The 18,466-nt window shown below is 49.7% G+C and overlaps 1 protein-coding gene across 2 annotated transcripts in view; it reads left to right on the forward strand.

Moving 5' to 3' along the window:
• Positions 1-4,700: 4,700 nt before the first annotated feature.
• The window catches only part of MN1 (MN1 proto-oncogene, transcriptional regulator), a 40,576-nt gene continuing 26,810 nt past the window's right edge, over positions 4,701-18,466 (forward strand). Inside the window, exons 1-2 of one of the 2 annotated variants that reach the window (XR_012081851.2) lie at positions 4,701-4,776; positions 6,039-6,092. Coding sequence is in view for 1 of the 2 variants with exons in the window: in XM_072983166.2 (XP_072839267.2) it covers positions 12,015-15,588 (3,574 nt within the window). In the remaining variant the exon portion in view is untranslated. Of the gene's footprint in view, positions 4,777-6,038; positions 6,093-10,905; positions 15,589-18,466 lie in introns of those variants that run through there. The other variant, XM_072983166.2, reaches the window with a different exon arrangement.

The raw sequence follows: 18,466 nt of genomic DNA on the forward strand, positions 1-18,466 counted from the left end.
CATAATTCACAGATATTTAACTACAACAGTAACAATGCAGCTTCTCAAAGCACTTCACTGCTTATGCCCTTCCACTGAAATCTGTTTGCTCTGTTCTTTTAACTCGTTGGAACAGAAGGCAGTTATCAGTCCAGAAGTTTGATTTAAATATATTGGGAATCAGCCAGAGTGCTCATTGTATTTTAATTACTTACCAATTTGGCAGATAACTCATCTTTTTGTCCCATAGTTTAGCTTACATGGACACCTTCTGGTGAGAGGGTTTGTCAAAAGCTGCTTAGAAGTCCAATAATCTCCCACTCTTTGTTGGGGCACCAGGATTAGGGTTTGGGTAGGTTGGGGTTCCTGGGCAAAATAATTTAATACACTTCCGTATGAGTCTGCACCAGTTTAATTTCCTACAACACATGGCCCATGGACATATATGTTGCGGATTGCTCTTCTGGCATGTACCTCCTTGACTTTTAAAAAACTAAAGCAGGTAGAACAACAAGAGCTTTCATCTCATTCTATTTAACAATTCTAACTTTAATCAGACTGTGGAACAATTTACTTTAGACCAGTGTTACCTGTCTGAAATTTCCTGGCTTCTCCTACATCTCCCATGACAATTTGCCACTCAATAGTGCTAAACTGGTTAGGTCCCATATTCTAACAAGCATTGTGAAAAATAATGGGATACTGTATTTTAATTTTTGTTAGAAATCCTATTTCATGTTTAACTGCTTAAGAACATTCTTTCCAGATTGAATTATTTGTTAATTTTTAATTTGGGAATTAGCCTTGTCCCTTCATGTCTTGACACTTTTATTTGCTTCTGCTTATCCATATGGGTAAAATCTGAAGTGAAAATAGTCTTTTGCTTTGATAACATCCCTTGCTCCCTCTTGACTCTTTCCATGGCTCCCTGTCATTTCTTCCCAAAAGCTTTTCCACACAAAGAAATGTGTATTTGATGCAAAAGCCAGTAGGTGGCAGCGAAAGATGTGAAAAAGTGCCTAGCTCCACATCTGCTCCATTCTTTGCTTAGCAGCATCTCCACCAGTGCTGATGGGAGGGTTCCTATAGCCAGCTCTACTTACTTAAGGATTTTAACGAAAAGCAGCTGTTGCTGGAGTGAAAATGCAGATTGCATGTTTATAAAATTGGAAGCAATTAGATGGTATATAATTTCCTTGTCCCATGTTTGCAGAGAGGTTGAGGTATGGTGCACAGGGAATTGTGATTGCTTCCTTCCCCCCACCCTCTTCCTGTACCAAATGATCAGAATTTGAAAGGGGCAGGCAAACTCCTAACTATGTTCATTTAAGCAGAAGTTTTTGAGATTTACACTGTCTATGCTGAGAACCTGAACTCATATTTGTGTATGTATTTAAGGGCCAGAATGTCGGGATTCTCAGGTATTTGAAAGAGCTATTATAAGAATAACTTTTCCACTAAAGGCGTTACAACATGAGGACAGTTTATGTGACACTTTAAATCTACTGGTCACTATTGGATCTTTTTCTGGCTGTATCCCCCATTCTGTTTTCTTCCACCATGTACCCCATCTCTCTGCATCCCACTCTGGAATTAGCTTAATTCAGTTTATAGACAGACTAGTTGAGAAAACTAGTTTCAGTCTACCATGACACTACGTGGAAGATTTGAAAGTCACCATTTTAGAACAGAACAATTACCAATCCAGAACACAGAGGGAAACAGCTGAGATAAAATTTATGTGCATGATGGGCACCCATATAAATGAACTGAATATAAGCCTAGGTTTATTTACCAAATCTAACACATCTGTTATAATCCACTGCCACTGCCATTTTCTTCACAGCTACCAAGCCCATCTCTCATTACAAGGTTCAAAGGTAAAAACTCAGTGTTTCTTACAGTAACACACAGGATTCTTCTGCCATCTTATTTTACCTTTATAGTTAATATTTCTCTCTGTCTAGTTTTAAATAAATCTCCAACCTTCCAAAAACAAACAAAAAATAACAACAAAACAACACCAACAAACCTCCACACCTCTCCTCTCCCCCCCATCCCGCATATTTGCCCAGGCTTGGTGTTTGTTTTCTGTCTCCAGAGGAATTTTTACAACAGAGCCCTAAAACAACATAAACCAAATTGCTGCACATAAACATACCATACACCCAAGAGCCAATGAATATTTAGTATGAAACGGATATTTCATTCAACATTGTGTTCTGTTTCCATATGTCTGATGAAGTGGATGTGTCCATGAAAGCTCACATTAAAATACAATGGATTTTAAAGTGCCACATGTCTTTGTTTTGTTTCGTTTCTTTGGATTTTGCCTGATAGTTTGAAAATGTCAACTTATTTCCAAAGGTCTTTCCTGCTTTGTATTATTTTTGCATATGTAGCATGAGAAGATTATACACCAATGACATTACCGTATTGCCTTGAAGCTTGTAAAAATAATAATTTTCTATTACAGCTTTCAGAAAAACTCATCCAGCATGGCCAGTTCCTTTATGGACCAGAGTATGGAGAGAGCTATGGTGGCAACATGTAATGACTCTAAGCTCTGGTATTACTTCAGGGAACTGGCATTCATTACACAAGGTGTGTTGGATAGCCACTCAAAAATTCAAGAAACACACACCTGTCAACAAAATGCAGGAAGACATATACACAAGAACTAAAAAGGAGGGGAATTAGGCCTGTATAGGGCAAACTTATCACATAAAATCTGGGAATGGCCCAGGGAGAGAGAGATGGAGACAATCTTTTCCCGGATAAGAAGTTGCTTAGGTAGATCGTCTGGTTATATACGTTACAATCAATGGATTTGATTCACAGAGATCAGGGGGATAAGAATCAAGAATTATTGCATGTGGCTTTGTGGTTTATAGCAATTGGTAAAAGTTTTCCTGAGAGTAAAGAAATGTCGTGCATACCTTACAAAATTTAAAGCCACCTCTCTGCTGACTGCAGAAGGCCAGATTCTTGTTTTACAAGTTGAGCAGAACTCTGGACATGTCCCCCCCCCCCCCCGAATCCTTGATGCATCTGAGCACTGTGAACAGAACATGCATTTCTGGACCATGCTGTTGTAAATGCTGGCTATACCACTGATGTACCCCACACCAGCAATATCACTTCCCCACTTACCTGTCCTGTGTCAAACTGCTTCTGAGATGGCAAATGAAGTCCAGGATGCTCAATCACCTAAGATGCTTGTCAGGGGGCGCTTCCTCCTGTCATGGGCACAAAAGGCATCTCAAGTTAATTTATAATGCAACAGTGAGGCGAACGGGTGTGGTTCCAAATTGGGCATAGTTCTTTGTCTCTCATGTCAGTGGAAACCCTACATTTGCATAGTAAATGGCACACTTTTGCTTTCTCTACTGCTCTAACAGTGACAATCAGACAGGCATGTGAACAGCACAAGGGTGCTTTCCCCATGAATTACAATGTTGGTATGAAAAATGTTCTTAATAGGAGTCCTGAGCCTGGAAGTTTTTGGTTCAGATTGCATTCACAGATTTCTGTGAGGCAAGCAACCCCCCCCCCCAAACCCTACCCTTCCCACCCCACTTAGCTTAATGCATCCACATCTATATCACAGGGCTGTTGTAAGGACTACAGAGACAACTTTTTGCATTCTTATACTACTCAAAAGTAAGCCCCGATGAATTCTAGGGGATTGGTTCTCAATAAGTGAGTGCAGTATTTGACCCAACTCCGGGAGGCAGTGGAAGACAGGAGGGCCTGGCGTGCTCTGGTCCATGGGGTCACGAAGAGTCGTCGACAGGACTAAACAAGTGAGTGCAGGATTGTGTTCTCAGTTATTTCATTTTACCAAGTGATTATAAATCTTCTGCTTGATTTTTAAAAATACCTGATTTATTTCAAAAGTAATTTTTACATTTAAAAATATTCATAATTACCACAGAAGAGGTATTGTGCCATTTTCTGTTATACAGAATACTTATTAAAACATTTACAGTATATTCTCTGATATTACCAGATTGACAACAGGGTCTCCTAATACTCTTCTGGGCTTTAATATAACAGTGTGCTTGAATAATAAATATTTATTAGAGTCAAATAAAAAAGACTCATTTAAACACAAAGCATTCATTACTTCAGTAATGCATAGCTACACAAAGGCCATCTTCCAGCCAGGTACAGATCTACTCAAATATATTATCCCTATTACCTGTAAAAGCACTGGTATCCTTTGCTTCCCACAGGCTTGTTTCTGAGTAGACCCGTTTTGTTAATTGACTAGCCGTCTCTTAGGATTAATTTATTAAAATAGCTTTAATAGGGCCAACCACATATATTTTATTAAAAAACCACCTCATGAAATTTACTTAAAATGAGAAATGTTAAGGAGAAACAACGGGCGTGATTCAGCCTTTTGTGCTGAGGTGGTTTTTTGGGGGGGGGAGTCTGAAAATACTTTTTTTAAAAAAGGAAAGCAAGATGGAATAGAACTGAAAGTTTCATATAACTAGGCCTCGCATAGTTTGTGACCCAGGGACGGGCCAATTGTACTACGAAATAAGAAACTCTCGCCCTCAGAGAGAGAAACAAAGTCTTAATCTGGGACTCTCCCTTCATACGACTTGGAGGATCGGGTTCTGCTTTCCCGCCTTAAATAGGTGGGGGGGGGAAGAGAGCGAGGCGTCTTGCTAACTGACCAATGAGGTTTCAGAACGCCTTAGAAAGGCAGACCCTTCCACCAATCGTCCCTCTCACAGCCAAACCCCGCCTTCCGTGCTCCTGAGAGAAGGAGAATTACCTCAGGTTAGTGAAGGAATTGTGAGGGAATAAAAACCTAACCCTTTATTTTGATAAATCCAGCATTTCTGGAGCTTCCAATGTAATTTTCCCCCTTCCTGCTTTCCGCACAACCGGATATTAATGGGAGCCGAGTATCACAAAAGTCTCCCTGGTTCACGAGAGGGTTGTAAGATTTCCCCTTTTACACACTTTTTCCCCCCAGCACATTTGCACGGAATATTTCAAAAATCAAATGGAAAATTAAAGAAAAGAAACGCAGGATACCCTATCCTCAAACCCAGGCTCTGCACCAGCTCCCAAGATAGTAATGGCGCTCTCTCTGAGGTAAAACCTCACACAAACGTCCTCAAAATCTTTTTTTAAAAGTTTGAAAATTCAGTTTCTAAACTTTGGTTTAATTTCAGTGAATTTCAGTATATGTATATACTCTATGTTTGTGTGTGTCTATACACACACTCACTCACTAAAATTCATACAGTATATATATATATATATATATATATATATATATATATATATATATATATATATATATATATATATATATATATATATCCTGCAAACGGAGAAATGCAAAGGATAAGACCAGGTCACACAGAGGGAAGTAGGCAGGTAGGAAAACAGGGCTTCTTCTGGTTCAGGCAGTTGGAAGATTTTTTTTTAAATTATGTTATTTCCTTTTTCTCTGTTCTTTCTATTCCCTTCCGTCAAAGCAGACCAAAAGAAAAAAAGGATTGGTTTAATAAATAATGAAAACACCCCAACTTGCTACAATTTTATCAAAATTCCGCTTTTACTTTTTAAAGATTGAAATAATTAACATACCCCATAATTAAACTATGTAATTTAGTGCTGCGGGATTCTATAGTGCTACTCTGATATAAATGCATTCCGAAAGTACTACAGACACCTTCCTAGGGGTGCTTCTTGTGCAGCCATTTAGTGTATGATGCGCTGAAATATGAAAGGCATTCTTCCATGCTTATTTACATTAGTGTTTCAGAGTGGGATTTCCTTTCACAAGTAGTATTCTTGTGACTCTTAACATTTGTTGAGGGCAGGTTGCATGATAGCTGTTCTCCTTTTATGAATTTCTTGGAGGCTTCATTGCTGGAACAAACAGCAATGTGAGCCGCGTGAACCTCTGGGGTGAACAGGTGTAGCCATTTATAAGGCTCCTTTTGGAAGCTTCATACTCTGGTGCCAGAGGCATCGGCCATAAGAAGATAAGCCGTGCTAATCAAATGCTTTCTTAACTATTTCAGATAAGAAGCAGCATAATCCAAATCTTGGTATGGTGTCTTAGCTTTTCAAAAGAGGTAAGCTTGCAGCTCCCAAGTAGGTAGGTTCCAGCTGAAATGGCTTCTTCAGGGCAAGCAAAGGTAAGGCAAAGTTTTGCTTGATGAAGTAATTTAAAAGAGCATTTCTTATTGCTGACTGACTGAGCTCAAGTTTCTCTCGTGTATGTGCTTGTTTTGTGTAGTTTACGTGTCAGTATTTCCAGTTAGTTTCTCTGTGGTAACAAGCCCACAAGAGTTGATTGCTGCAGGGGAGAGAAAATCATTCTGAATAGGTTTGCTGAATAATTATGAACCAAGCTGAACTCTTGCGTTTCCTTGTTAATTGTGTAGGGTTTGTGATGTTTTATGTATGATGCATTCATTTGGTTTTAAAGGACGTGTATTTTGCTGTGAAGCAACTTTTCTCAGCAAGTTGAATCAGCCTGTCTTTGTAAGCTGCCTTTCAACAGCAGCCCGCTCCTCAGATTGCAGAAATCCCCTTTCAGGCCCCACATTAACCCACTGGTTATGGCAGCAATAATTCCATTCTATTATTTTCTGTGACAAAGCAGGATGCACATCCTTTTGGATGAGCACAATGGACCATCTTTGGATGTCTGGTTGACTATATCTTTGTTATATACGTCTGGAAGTTAGTGAATATAACTTACAAATTTCAGTTCAGGGAATATATTTCCAGATAAGTGCACATAAGATCATAGGCTGGCACCCTGATGCAAAATATTAATACTGGCACAATAATCCTGTGATTCTGTTCTGTACACAGTCCTGGAATTGTAGGGTCAATAGAATTGTAGTAGTCATCCCAAGGGTCATCTAGCTCATTGGACTGCCAATGCAGGAAATAATATTGTTCACTGTATAACTTGCTTATGTACTGCAACACTGGCAGGCTGTGGATAGCAGGTTTGGGCTGAACTTAGAGCACTTGTATAAGAGTTGTGGATGATGTCTGTTGTTTTGAACAGGCTATAAGAACCATCTGGCCAAGGCCAGAAACCATGTTGTCCTGGTTTCCCCCCCCTGACTGTTGGTACCAAGATACTTCTAGTAACCCTGTAAACAGATGATGAAGAGAATTGTCCTCCTTAGCACCTGGTATTCAAAATCTAGGTTTCACTTAGGTATCCTTATCATTAACTATTAAGAGCATATTTGTTGTCCATTAAGCTGCCCAAGGTTGCAACCATGTGCCTATGTAAGTAAGAAGAAATTCCATGCAACTTAATAGAATTTACCTGCTTGCATTGTGAACCTCTTTACTGGTATCTAACCTAGCAGCCACTATCGTCTCATCGTATGACAACAAAGACCGCATAAATTACGAATGGGAGAAGTACGACCCTCTGGATAATGCTAGACCAGAACTTCCATCAGCCCTAGCCAGCATAGCATGTTGAAGGATTATGAAAATTGCAGTCCAGTAACATCTGGAATGCCACTGTCTGCAGCTGAGGCGGGGCAGCAAAGTGAACACTGTGCTAAGATATTTGAGGAAATGTTTGGATTATATGCTTTATAAGGAAAGTCCATAGAAAGAGAAGGAGGGCAAATCAGGGCCACAACGGAGAGGACAGAGATAGGAATGAACAAGTTCACATGTTTCCAAAGCTAGTTTCTTTTTGTAGTCTGCTACGAAACTATGTGCATTTTACTCAGTCAGTATTTTTCTTTGTGGTTTTAAGTCAAGCAGCTCAACATCCTTATGCTATCCTGACCTGCCCAATCGTTTTTATTTCCAAAGGTGAATGCCTCCCCATTTCCAAATTCAAAAGCCAACCAGGCTGGCAATTCAGTCTTATATTATCACTAGCAAAGCATCCTCCACTGCATTTAGAGGCAGGAAGCTAGCTCCAGGGTGGGTAGGTGGGGGCAACCCACTCTTTGCCCCACAATCCGTGCTGCTAGAGAAAGCTGCTTCGCTGCCTAATCAAAAGGCTGGCCTGATTTGCTGTTGTGTCGATGTCCTTTCTGCCTTGCTCTTATCACATCTTTAAAACTTTACACAGATCTTTATTTGAATGCTTCTTGGTAATTTCCCTTCCTCCCTGTAATCGATTGAACTCATCTGGGAGGACAGTGAGCAAATGTTAATCTCACCTTCCAATAAAACCTAAGATTCTTTAAGAGCTTTTTTTTTTTTAAAGCCCAAAACAAATGGCTTTACAGCAACCTCTCCCAGTGCCAGAGGTTAAATGTCTCAGGGTGGAAGAAGATGCTTCCCAGTAGAAAGGGGGCTGCCTATTGAATACTCCCCTCCAAGAGCTGGGCACCCAGTTCATTCATGACAATGTTATTCTCTGCCCAGTCTAGTAAGTATCTAGTGTCTTGATGTGCAACTGGCTCCTACTGGATTAAAAATCCCAGTTGGGTGATGAGGTGCCACAGCAAACCAAGTGCCTTCAATGTACTGATTTTGCCTTGAGGCAAAGTAAATTAAAGTAAGTTAAACAGGCTATGTTAAAAGGGACTTCCAGAAGCATTTAAATTGTCTGCTTCTGCTACATATTGGAGCATTCAGTGCATGATGATTTGCAGACTATGTAAACTAAAAGTTAAAGGGAAATTAGTTAATTAATTGTGTGTCATCAAGTCGATTCAGAGAGCATTTCTTAGGTATCAGGTACTTCAAAATGGTTTACCAGCCCTTCTTCTGGAAGTGTTTTGGAACAGTGCAGCTTGCCCTAGGCTATACAGGCTGGTTTTTCTCCTGGGAGGCACAGTGGTGAATCATGCTCCCCACTGGTACTCTGACTCAATGAGCTATCCAGTTAGCTTAAAGGGAGATACTGAAGTGCGGATGCTTAATAAGAAATTTCTACAAAGGCAATGTGACATAATTTGCAAATCAAGTAAGCCAGTCTGTCCTTTTCAGGAGTTCACTTAAAACCGAGCCAATTACATTTGGAGTTTAATAAACACTAAAAAAAAGTGGCTGCAACATAAGCCAACATAAATTACAGACTGATTGGAGATAACAGATAGGTAGATGAATAGGCCACCTGTGTCAACAAAGAACTGACACTCTTAGCAGTGGGACAGCAAGCTTGGTGGAGAAGCTGCTTGCAGCCTGTGGGGCTGGAGCAGGGGTGGGGAAAGTGTAGTCTTCAGGCTGTGTGTAGCCCTTGAAGGCTGCTTTTGTGGCCCCCAGCACTTCCCCCAGACTCCTGTTTTTCTGGTGAAAAAAGTGAATTTCATCTTCTGGAAACCTTCAGGAATGGTGATTCACATTTTGAATAGGTCTCAGTGTTACCTCCCCCCCCCCTTTAATACTTAACAATACCCACACTGTCCCTTCAGTGGAACCATAAGAGAAAGGAAGGATACTGGGAGAGATTACTAACAGCTTCACAAGTTCAGAAGTGGAACATATTACTGTAGTTACTTTCCCTTGAAAGCAGCCCCTTACATTTGCTACTATGTTGCTAACATTGTATCTTTTAAAGTATCCTATTTGCTAAATTTGCTAGACATGTAGCCATTTTAAAAAATAGGTTTGTTTGTATTGTCTGTGTTACTTTTATGTTTCACTTTTAACTTGGCCTGATGCCAAGAGCATGGAAGGCGGTCCCTGGGCTTTGCCCTCCATATCTGGAGACTTGAGGAAGGCCACCTCTGGAACTGAGTATTATTTTCAGCACCACCCGATGAAAATCTCTCTGTTTTTGGCTGAACTTTCAAGGAGCCCAACAAAGTGCTGGGCCTATTTGTGCATGCTCTTAGAACACTCTGGTAAAGGTCACGCCAAAACCGGGAGTGGCTTCCCCATCCCTGCTGACCTCCAAGCCACTATGGAACCCTGAGCTTCCGCCCCCCTCCGGCTGGCCCCCTTGTTCCGGGCTGCCCCAGATGGGGCTCCCTAGCTGCTTTCTCTTCCAAGGGGCCGTTTTCGGGCAAGCACCCGTGAAGAACCCTTTCCCTGGCCGGATCGTTCCCCCGTTCCTCCCCAGGCCCGGCGCTCCGGTTGCAAAGGAGAAGTGGCTCACGGATTGCAACGCTGCTCAGCCCGGAAAGCCCGCTAGCCGAGTGCGAAGGAACTTCAGACGGCAGACAGGGATGGCAAAGGAAAACGGGGCCCGAGTAGGGACGGAGGGAAGGTCGAAGGGAGTCGCGCGCCGCCGCTGTCGGGCGCTAGGGGGCGCTGCGCGGCTGCGGCCCGCATTGGTGCTTTGCGGGGCCCCTGTGCGGTGATGCCCGGTCGGAGCCTGCGTGGGGGCACGGCGGGGGAACCCCTCCCCATGCCGGCCCCCGGAGGTCGTCGGGCGCTACTCCTTCTGCCCCCGTGGCCCCGAGCTCGGCTAGGCACTCGTCCAACGCCTGCAGGGTGCCGGGGTTCCTGCACGCTTTCTCGGGGGCTCTCCACGCCCGCTCTCCGGCTGGCTTGCCGCCGCCCGTGGTTCTCAAGCGCCCGTCACTTTTGCTAAGTAATAATTTCCATGTCCAATTCCATTTCTTTTCTAGTTCTGAAATCTCGAAGCCATCAGCAAGGAGGATAGTTCACATGAAAACTAATTACACAAAATCAATATTTAATCACAGCCCGGCATCCTGATCCTGCAGAAAAATCCTTTAAAAACTCTCCTGCCATATACAAAGACTTCTTCTGGGCTGCTTATTTATAGATCTCATTTGGGAGGCGGGCTGCGGGTGGGGTTGGGGGGGGAGAGAGAGAGGGGGGGGAGAGTCGCTTGGCTTCAAGGGAAGACGACGCCTCCCCGCGGCAAGCGGCCGTAGCCCGAGAGAAGCCCGCTGGGTGGCCCTGCGTAAAGGCGACCGCTCGCCCCAAAGCGAGCAGGCCCGGACGGGCCCCTGGGGGGCGGGCGGAGGGCGCGCGCGCGTAAGAGGCCCCCTCAGCCTCCGCCGCCGTTCACGCCTCTGCTCGTTTGCAAGTCGGCGCGGCGGGACGCGGGCGGGAAGGCGGATGATGGCCGGGTACCTTTCAACCCCCACGGAGGTCACCGGGCGAGGCGCGTTTTCACTCCGATTATTGGGATAAATATTTCATAAAGAGCCGCGCCGATATTAAATGACACCTATTGATTCGGGGATCCCAGCCCGATTCATCTCGCCACCGCACTAATTGCTGGCTTAAGGAGGCTCAGCCCGGGCAGGCCGTGCCGTTCCTGTCCTCCGACCTGGGCGCAGCGGGTGGCGGTCCCAACCGAGCAGCGGGGCTGCGTGTCCCCCCTGAGACGAAGCGAGGCTGGGGAGGGCGCCCCTCCGGGTTCCATAGCGGCTGGGAGCAACCGAGGAGGGGCTCGCCAACGCCCGCCGCACGGCCTCGGGGAGCTCGGTCCGCGGCGAAGGCGAGACGCGGCCCGCCCAGATCGGAGAGCAAGCTGGGCTGCCCGGCCCGACCTTCTCCGCCCGGGCCCCCGAGCCGAATTGCTGGCCGGCCGGCTAAGCTGGCAGGCAAGGCAGGGCTACCTTAAGCGGGAGCCCCGCCCCGCCGGGCCGCTCATTGGCGCAGCCCTAATGGCTGGAATTGATTGCTGAAATGCAAAACTTGTTGCTGTTTCTTCGGCGCGGGGTGAAAGCGAGCGAGCGAGCGAGCGCAAAAGAGGCAGCCGCCTTGGCAGCGTCGCTGCCTCTGATCCAGAGCCGTCTGTCTGCTCAGTCCTCCGGGGCCAGCCTCCGCCGTCCTTTGCAAACCGGGCCGGGCCGGGCCATGCGATGAGGTGGAGCCAGCATCCCCGGGAGCAAAGCCGATGACCTGCGGGTCGCCGGGAGAGCCCCGGGCAGGTGTCAGTAGCAGCAGCAGCAGCCGCAGCCGCGGCCGCCTACCCCAACTTTCCCGCAAGATGTGAGCCGGGCGCGCCGTGGGCCTTCCTTTGCCTCCTTCCTGCTTCCTCCCTCCCGCCGCCGCCGCAGCGTCAGCAGCGCGCTGGCCGGCATGTCCCGTTGACAGATCCAGCGTACGGACCTTCCGGGAGCGTCGGGATGTTCGCGCTGGAGCAGTTCGAGCCGCAGGGAGGAGGCGGTAGGAGCGGCGCGCCTGGCGAGCGTGGCGGCAGCGGCGGCGGCGGCGGCTTCGGGCAAGGCATGGGATCGCACTTCAAGCCGTCGCCCTTCCACGCGGGGACGTCGGGCAGCGAGCCGGCAGCCCTGGGCGCCCTGGGCGAGCCTTCTTCGGCCATGCTGGCCATGAACCTGAACTTGCCAGGGGAGGCATACGGTTTCCACGCCTCCCGCGGGGGCCACTCGGCGGAATTGCAGCAGGCCCAGCCCGTCCACGGCTTTTACGGCAACCAGCAGCCCTCTTCCCACGGCTCCCACCAGCCGCCGCCGTCGCATTTCGGAGGCGGTTTCGGGCCCGAACCCAGCGCTTCCTGCCTGCACGGCGGGCGCCTGCTCAGCTACTCCGGCGGCCAGCAGACCTTCGCGGCGGACGGCTACGAGCAGCACCTGGCCGATGGCCAGGCCGGCGGGGACGGCTTCGGGCCACAGAGGGCGGGACCCCTCCAGGACTTCCAGCCGCCGCAGGCACAGCACCACAACCCGGGGGTGCCGGCCCCCTGCCTCCCCCTCGACCAGTCCCCGAACCGCGCCGCCTCTTTCCACGGCCTGCCGGGGGCCACCTCTTCGGAGCCGCACGGCCTGGACTCGCAGCAGCAGCGGCGGCTCTCCGGCCAAGGGGGCGCGGGCGCGGTGGACCCTCTGGAGTACAGTTACCCGAGCAGCGAGGCCCACTTCGACTTGCCCGTTTTCTCGCCGTCCGAGGCGGACGGACAGCTGCCTCACTATGGAGCTGGCCGGCAGCCAGTGGCGCCGCCGGGCGGGGGCAACTTCCCCGGGCCCTCATCGGCCTTGCCGCGGGCGCCAGGCGGCATGGGAGCCCTGGGCAAGGTGCACCCCCAGCAGCAGCAGCAGCAGCAGCAGCAACAACAACAACACGGCGTGTTTTTCGAGAGGTACGGCGGCGCTCGGAAGATGCCGGTCAATCTGGAGACGGGCTTGAGCGCCGGGAGGCTCCCTTTAATACAGCAGCAGCAGCCCCCTCCGCCGGCTCTCCTGGCCAGACAGAACTCCTGCCCGCCGGCCCTTCCGAGGCAGCCGCCGTGCCCGGAAGGGAGCGCCGCTAACCCGGGCCTGCAGGAGGGCGGCGGCGGCGGCGGGGCCCCCCTCTTGCAAGGCCCGCAGCATGCCCAGTTCGAATACCCCATCCACCGGTTGGAGAACCGCAGCCTGCAGCAGCAGCCGCACCCGTACGGGGGGCCAGGCGAGCCGGTCTTTGGCGTACACCATCACCCGCAGGCCCAGCAGCCCCCCAACCAGCGCCTGCAGCACTTCGACGCTCCTCCCTACATGAACCTCGCCAAGCGGCCTCGCTTCGACTCGTGGAGCGGCGCCGCCCTGGATAGCCACCTTTCGCCCTCGGCCGCCTACCCTGGCCTGCCTGGAGACTTCTCGCCGCCGGGGCCGGAGAGCTTCCCGCCGCCGCCGCCGCCGGGGCCTCCACTTCAGCCGCCGTCGGGCGCTGACCACCAGGCGGCCCTGCAGCAGCAGCAACAGCAGCGCCAGAACGCGGCCTTGATGATCAAGCAGATGGCCGCCTCGCGCAACCAGCAGCAGCACCAGCAGCACCAGCACCACCACCACCAGCAGCAGCGCCTCCGCCAGCCCAGCCTGCAACAACTCGGCCACCAGCACCAGGGCCATCACGGCCACCCGCACCACCACCACCACGGCGAACCCCCCTTCGAGGCTCAGGAGGGCGCCTGGTTCCCGGCAGCAGCGGGCGCGGGGGACTTGCTCTTCCGCGGGCCGGGGGTGGGCGGCATGCCCGGCTTGCAGGAGCCCCCGCCGCTCAGGATGTCAGCGGGCGGCGAGGGACACGTTCCCTCCCCGGGTAGCTTGCCTGGCCAGTTCGGCCTGAGCCCGCCCTCAGAGCGGAGGCCGGGTCCCCCTGACTTCTCCTCCCAGCCGGCTTTCCCCTTCGGCCCGTCGGCCCGCCAGGCCACCCCGCACAGCGCTTCGCCCGGCTCCTACGGGGGCCCGACGGACTTCCCGGCCTCTGGCCCGTCCGCGCCCTCCCAGCCCCGTCCGCCGCCCTCCAGCAGCAAGCTGGGCGCCCTCTCGCTGGGCTCTTTCCCCAAGGGAGGCGGCGTCGGGGGTCTGCCCGGGGGTGCCGGCGGTGGAGGCGGCGCGGGTCCCAAGGAGAGTGGCGGCGGCGGCGGCCTTTTCGGGCAGAGCTGCCTGGCGGCCCTCTCGACCGCCTGCCAGAACATGATCGCCAGCCTGGGCGCGCCCAATCTGAACGTCACTTTCGGCAAGAAGGGCACCACCTCCGCGGTGGCCGGCGGCGGCAGTGGCGGCGGCGGCGGCAGCGCGGGCAGCGAGAGCGCGAAGCGCACCAAGCTGAGCCCGGCGGAGGCCCCGGAGCCGGGCAGCAGCGCGGGGCCTCAGCCACCTCCTCCTGGGCCGCCGCCGCCGCCCTCGGGGGAGAGCGGCCTCTCCCCTAACTACTCCCCGGGATCGGGCCCCGAGGGTGCCAAGGTGGGAGGCGGGCGGGGCAGGGGCCGTAGGAAACGGGACAGCGGGCATGTCAGCCCGGCGGGTGGAGGCGGCGGCGGCGGCGGGGCTGCCGGCTTCTTCGACAAATACTGCCCGCCGCCTGGGGTGGAGGGCGGAAGCCCCGGCGGGCATGTCGGGGAGCGGAGCGGCGGAGGCACCCCGCATCTCCACGAGCCCCACAAGGCACTGAGTTCCCCACCGTCGGCTTGGGCCAAGGGGGGAGGCGGCGGCGGCGGCGGCGGCGGCCCCGAGCTCCTCCTGCCTCCTCCCCCGGCTCCGCCACCACCCGCGGAGCAGCCCGAGCTTCTCTCCTCCCTGGAGAAGGCGGACTCGTGTTCCCCTCGTGGCGGCAGCGGCGGGGACCTCACCGACGAGGCCAGCAACGAGGACGAGGTCTCCTCAAGTTCGGACAACCAGCTGCCCAAGAGCTGTTCTGCCGCGGGCGCCGCTGGTCGCAGCCCGCTCCAACCTCGCCCGGGGGACCACGCGCTGCTGAGTGGACAGAAAGCCGCGGCCTTGGCCCAGCTTGGCCTGCACACTGGCGGCGGCGGCGGCGGCGGCATCAGCAACTCTACCTCCAGCCCCGGCGGCGGGGGCGGCGGCGGCGGCCCGGTTCCAGACGAGATCCACCCTCTGGAGATTCTCCAGGCCCAGATCCAGCTCCAGCGGCAACAGTTCAGCATCTCGGAGGACCAGCCACTGGGCCTTAAGAGCGGAGCCGCCGTGGCAGCTAAGAAACCCCCAGACGGCCCCAGCGCGGGAGGCGGCGGCGGCGGCCAGAACGGGGACAGCGGGGAGCTGAGCAGCTGCTGTGCCGCCGCCAGCGCGGAGAGCGGCAAGGGCACCATGAGCACCATCGACCTGGACTCGCTGATGGCTGAGCACTCTGCTGCCTGGTACCTTCCCGCGGGGGATAAGGCCCTCTTGGAGGGGCAAGACGATGAGAAAACCCTGGCGCCTTGGGAGAAGCCCACAAAGGTGCCCAACCCCAGCAAAGAAGGTAGTTATCCCTTCTCTGGGGGTGGGGATGGGGGGAGCCTGGCCAGTCTGCTCTCTGGCCTTAAGCAAAAGGTGAGGAGTTTGGTCAGGAGGACAGGAAGGTCCTCTTGCAACCTGTTCTCTTTATTTGCTGAATCCAAAACAGGGTTGGCAACCAGGCACTAAAATATTACAAAGATACTGTATGAGCTTTTTGGTCCTGCAGGTCCCTTTCAGGCTGGGTATCACAGGGTGAGGCACAAAAGTAGGTTAGCTTGGTGCTGCAGCTACTCCTCTCTGCCTCCTCCCCTGTCTATATTTTGTATGTATCCACTAAATACCACTCAGAACTCTGGCCTTTTCCCACTTCCCAGGAGTTGTACAGAAAAAAAAAATCCCACTGTTTCTGAAAGGGGGCAGATATGATCCAGAGCCTAGAAGTGATGCAATCCTGTGGCACCTTTACTCAGAAATAACATTTGTGGAAATCTGTCCTGCAGTTAAGGTTTGCAGTGACATCATTGTCTCCCCATTCATAGCAACACAAGCAAGCTTTGGTGCTCCCCCTGCGCCAAACAGGGATGATGCTAAGACGGGTCACTGCAGGTATTGCTAACTCAGGGCAGAAAATACAAAATGTTTACAAAATTGTTACTATGAAAGGACTAGAATGAGAAGAGGAAAGTGGTGGGGGTGGTTGTGGTTCGTAGACATGGCTTCCCTTGTCCGTCCTGTTCTGGAGTCCACTTAGGGAGAAGCCGGTTTTGGAAACTTTAAACAATGAAATGCCAGTGCTCTCATCTCATGAGATTGAGGCCAAGCACCACTTTTCTTACATGTGTTTGTGGAAAGCATGACCAACAGCAAGGCTGAGAACACGTAGGTGATGGTAGGAAGTTGTACTGTTTGTCTTTTTGTGGTTCTTTTGCTGTGTACTTATGGGGTGTGTGTTATGTGCCGTCAAATCGGAACTGACTTATAGTGACGCTAATAGGGTTTTCAAGATGAGTGAGAAGTGGTTTTGCCAGTGAGTTTGCATGGCAGAGCTGGAGAATTGAATCAAACCCAGTTCTTCAGAATCCTAGTCCCTTACTCTAAGCACTACACCACACTAGGTATCCAATGGACTGTACGGTAATCAAATGAAGAAGAATAAAAAAAGGAATAAAGGACATTCCTGTATAGGTAGTTATGTTGAAAAATAATTTATAGAAAAGTTCCCTTTGAGAGCCATGTATCCCTGTGAGATGCTTATGCATGTGCCCTGAGTATTGTTTCTGTCTATAGCACAATATCATCTTAAAAGTGTGCACGTGGAAGGTGGCATTCTGTAGGTACGGATGAAACCTTGATGCATCTTCTTTCTCTATAAAAGTCTAGCCACCAAAAGAAACTTTCTTGTATTTAAGCAGAATAGGACCTGCTTAAATTCCCAGGATCTTATATTAGGAACATTTGTTCTTAGAGTGTCTGAATTATCCCAGATTAGGTGTTTAATTCATGAAGTAACATAATTGTTTCAGTTTTGCTTCAATTTTCATTTTCAGATTGGATTCAAACCCATTATTCTTGAGCACAGCCATTGTAAAAATGTTCCTAACTTAGTGGAGTTTTAGCCCACTGATTAGAACCTACAAAGCAGCAGTGGGTTGTGCCCAGAGATGACTTAATGTGATAATTGGTATACAGAGGAGGTCTTTAAATGGATGTGTCCATCGTGTAACGAAACAGTCAAGGGTAGATACAATGGGGTGCTGCGTCTATGTTGTGAATCTGTTCTTGTTATTGGCTTTGTGTTTTGCTTATAACATCTTATGAAGAAATACTTTTGCTTTGTCTTGTGTTTTATACCAGATTTCTGGGGCGGGGTGTCCAGAGGTATCTAGAGGCTCATGTGAAGTCCAAGCTTCAGCAGGCTTTGCATCTTGGGCTTTGTGGGGCATGAATGCTGCCTCGACTGCTTGTCTCTTTGTTCCCTCCGATGCCAGTGCAGGGAGCTTCTTTTTCAGAGTGGAGGTGTTTAGCATGCACAGCAGATGCTGGGAAGCCCATCAGCATTCTTCAGGCTTCATCCAAGCAAGGACATAAATTGGTTTGTTTGGGGGCCGCCTTTTCCATTTTTAAATGGAGTTTCACACAGCATCCTTCTCGGCTCCTTTTATTGTTTCTTGTACACAACATCTAGATCTGACTGGATCAATAGCTAGTTAGCACAAATCACAGCTCCCGTCACTTCTACCTTGCCAGACGTGCACATACACACACTCCTCCTGTCTCTCTCTCACACACACTGTCTCTCCTTTCCCCCTTTGTGTAAATACAATTGGAGTAGAAAGGATAGAAATAACTGAATGTCTTAGTTCCTTATGAAGAAACAGATGTACCTTGCTTCTGGGAAATTTGACATATTGGCCACAATCCAGCAGGGAGTTAGGCAGGCTTAAGCTAGTTGATTTCAGTGTCCTCATTCTGCTCTTTTTTTTTTAAAAAAAAATTGTGATTCATGTAAATGAAACTATTCCTTTCATTGTTAAACTTTTAAAGATCACAGGACTCATTTGTGTCACACTCATTGCTTATATAAAAGCTTTCTGAACAGGAATTGATGATCCATGTATTAAGAAGTTGATATCTAGGTTTCAACTTAAATGCAAGATTCTGATATGGCTGTTTAAAGAGCTGCAATAAAAAAACAAAAACCAAACTACTGAAGGAAAAGTTAAAATAGTCTTAGAATTTAATCCATCTGTTTCCTTGGCAATAAGCCCCATTGAATTCAGTAGGGCTTACTCTAAATAGTATTTTTTTTTAAACCAAAACTATTAGAGGTAGATAGAGAATTACTTTAATGGCTGGTATTTTACCAGATGACTTAAAATATTTTAAGGTGAGACATTTGA

Source organism: Pogona vitticeps, chromosome 14 (genome assembly GCF_051106095.1).
Source record: "Pogona vitticeps strain Pit_001003342236 chromosome 14, PviZW2.1, whole genome shotgun sequence".
In the NCBI taxonomy this organism is placed as follows: Eukaryota; Metazoa; Chordata; class Lepidosauria; order Squamata; family Agamidae; genus Pogona; species Pogona vitticeps.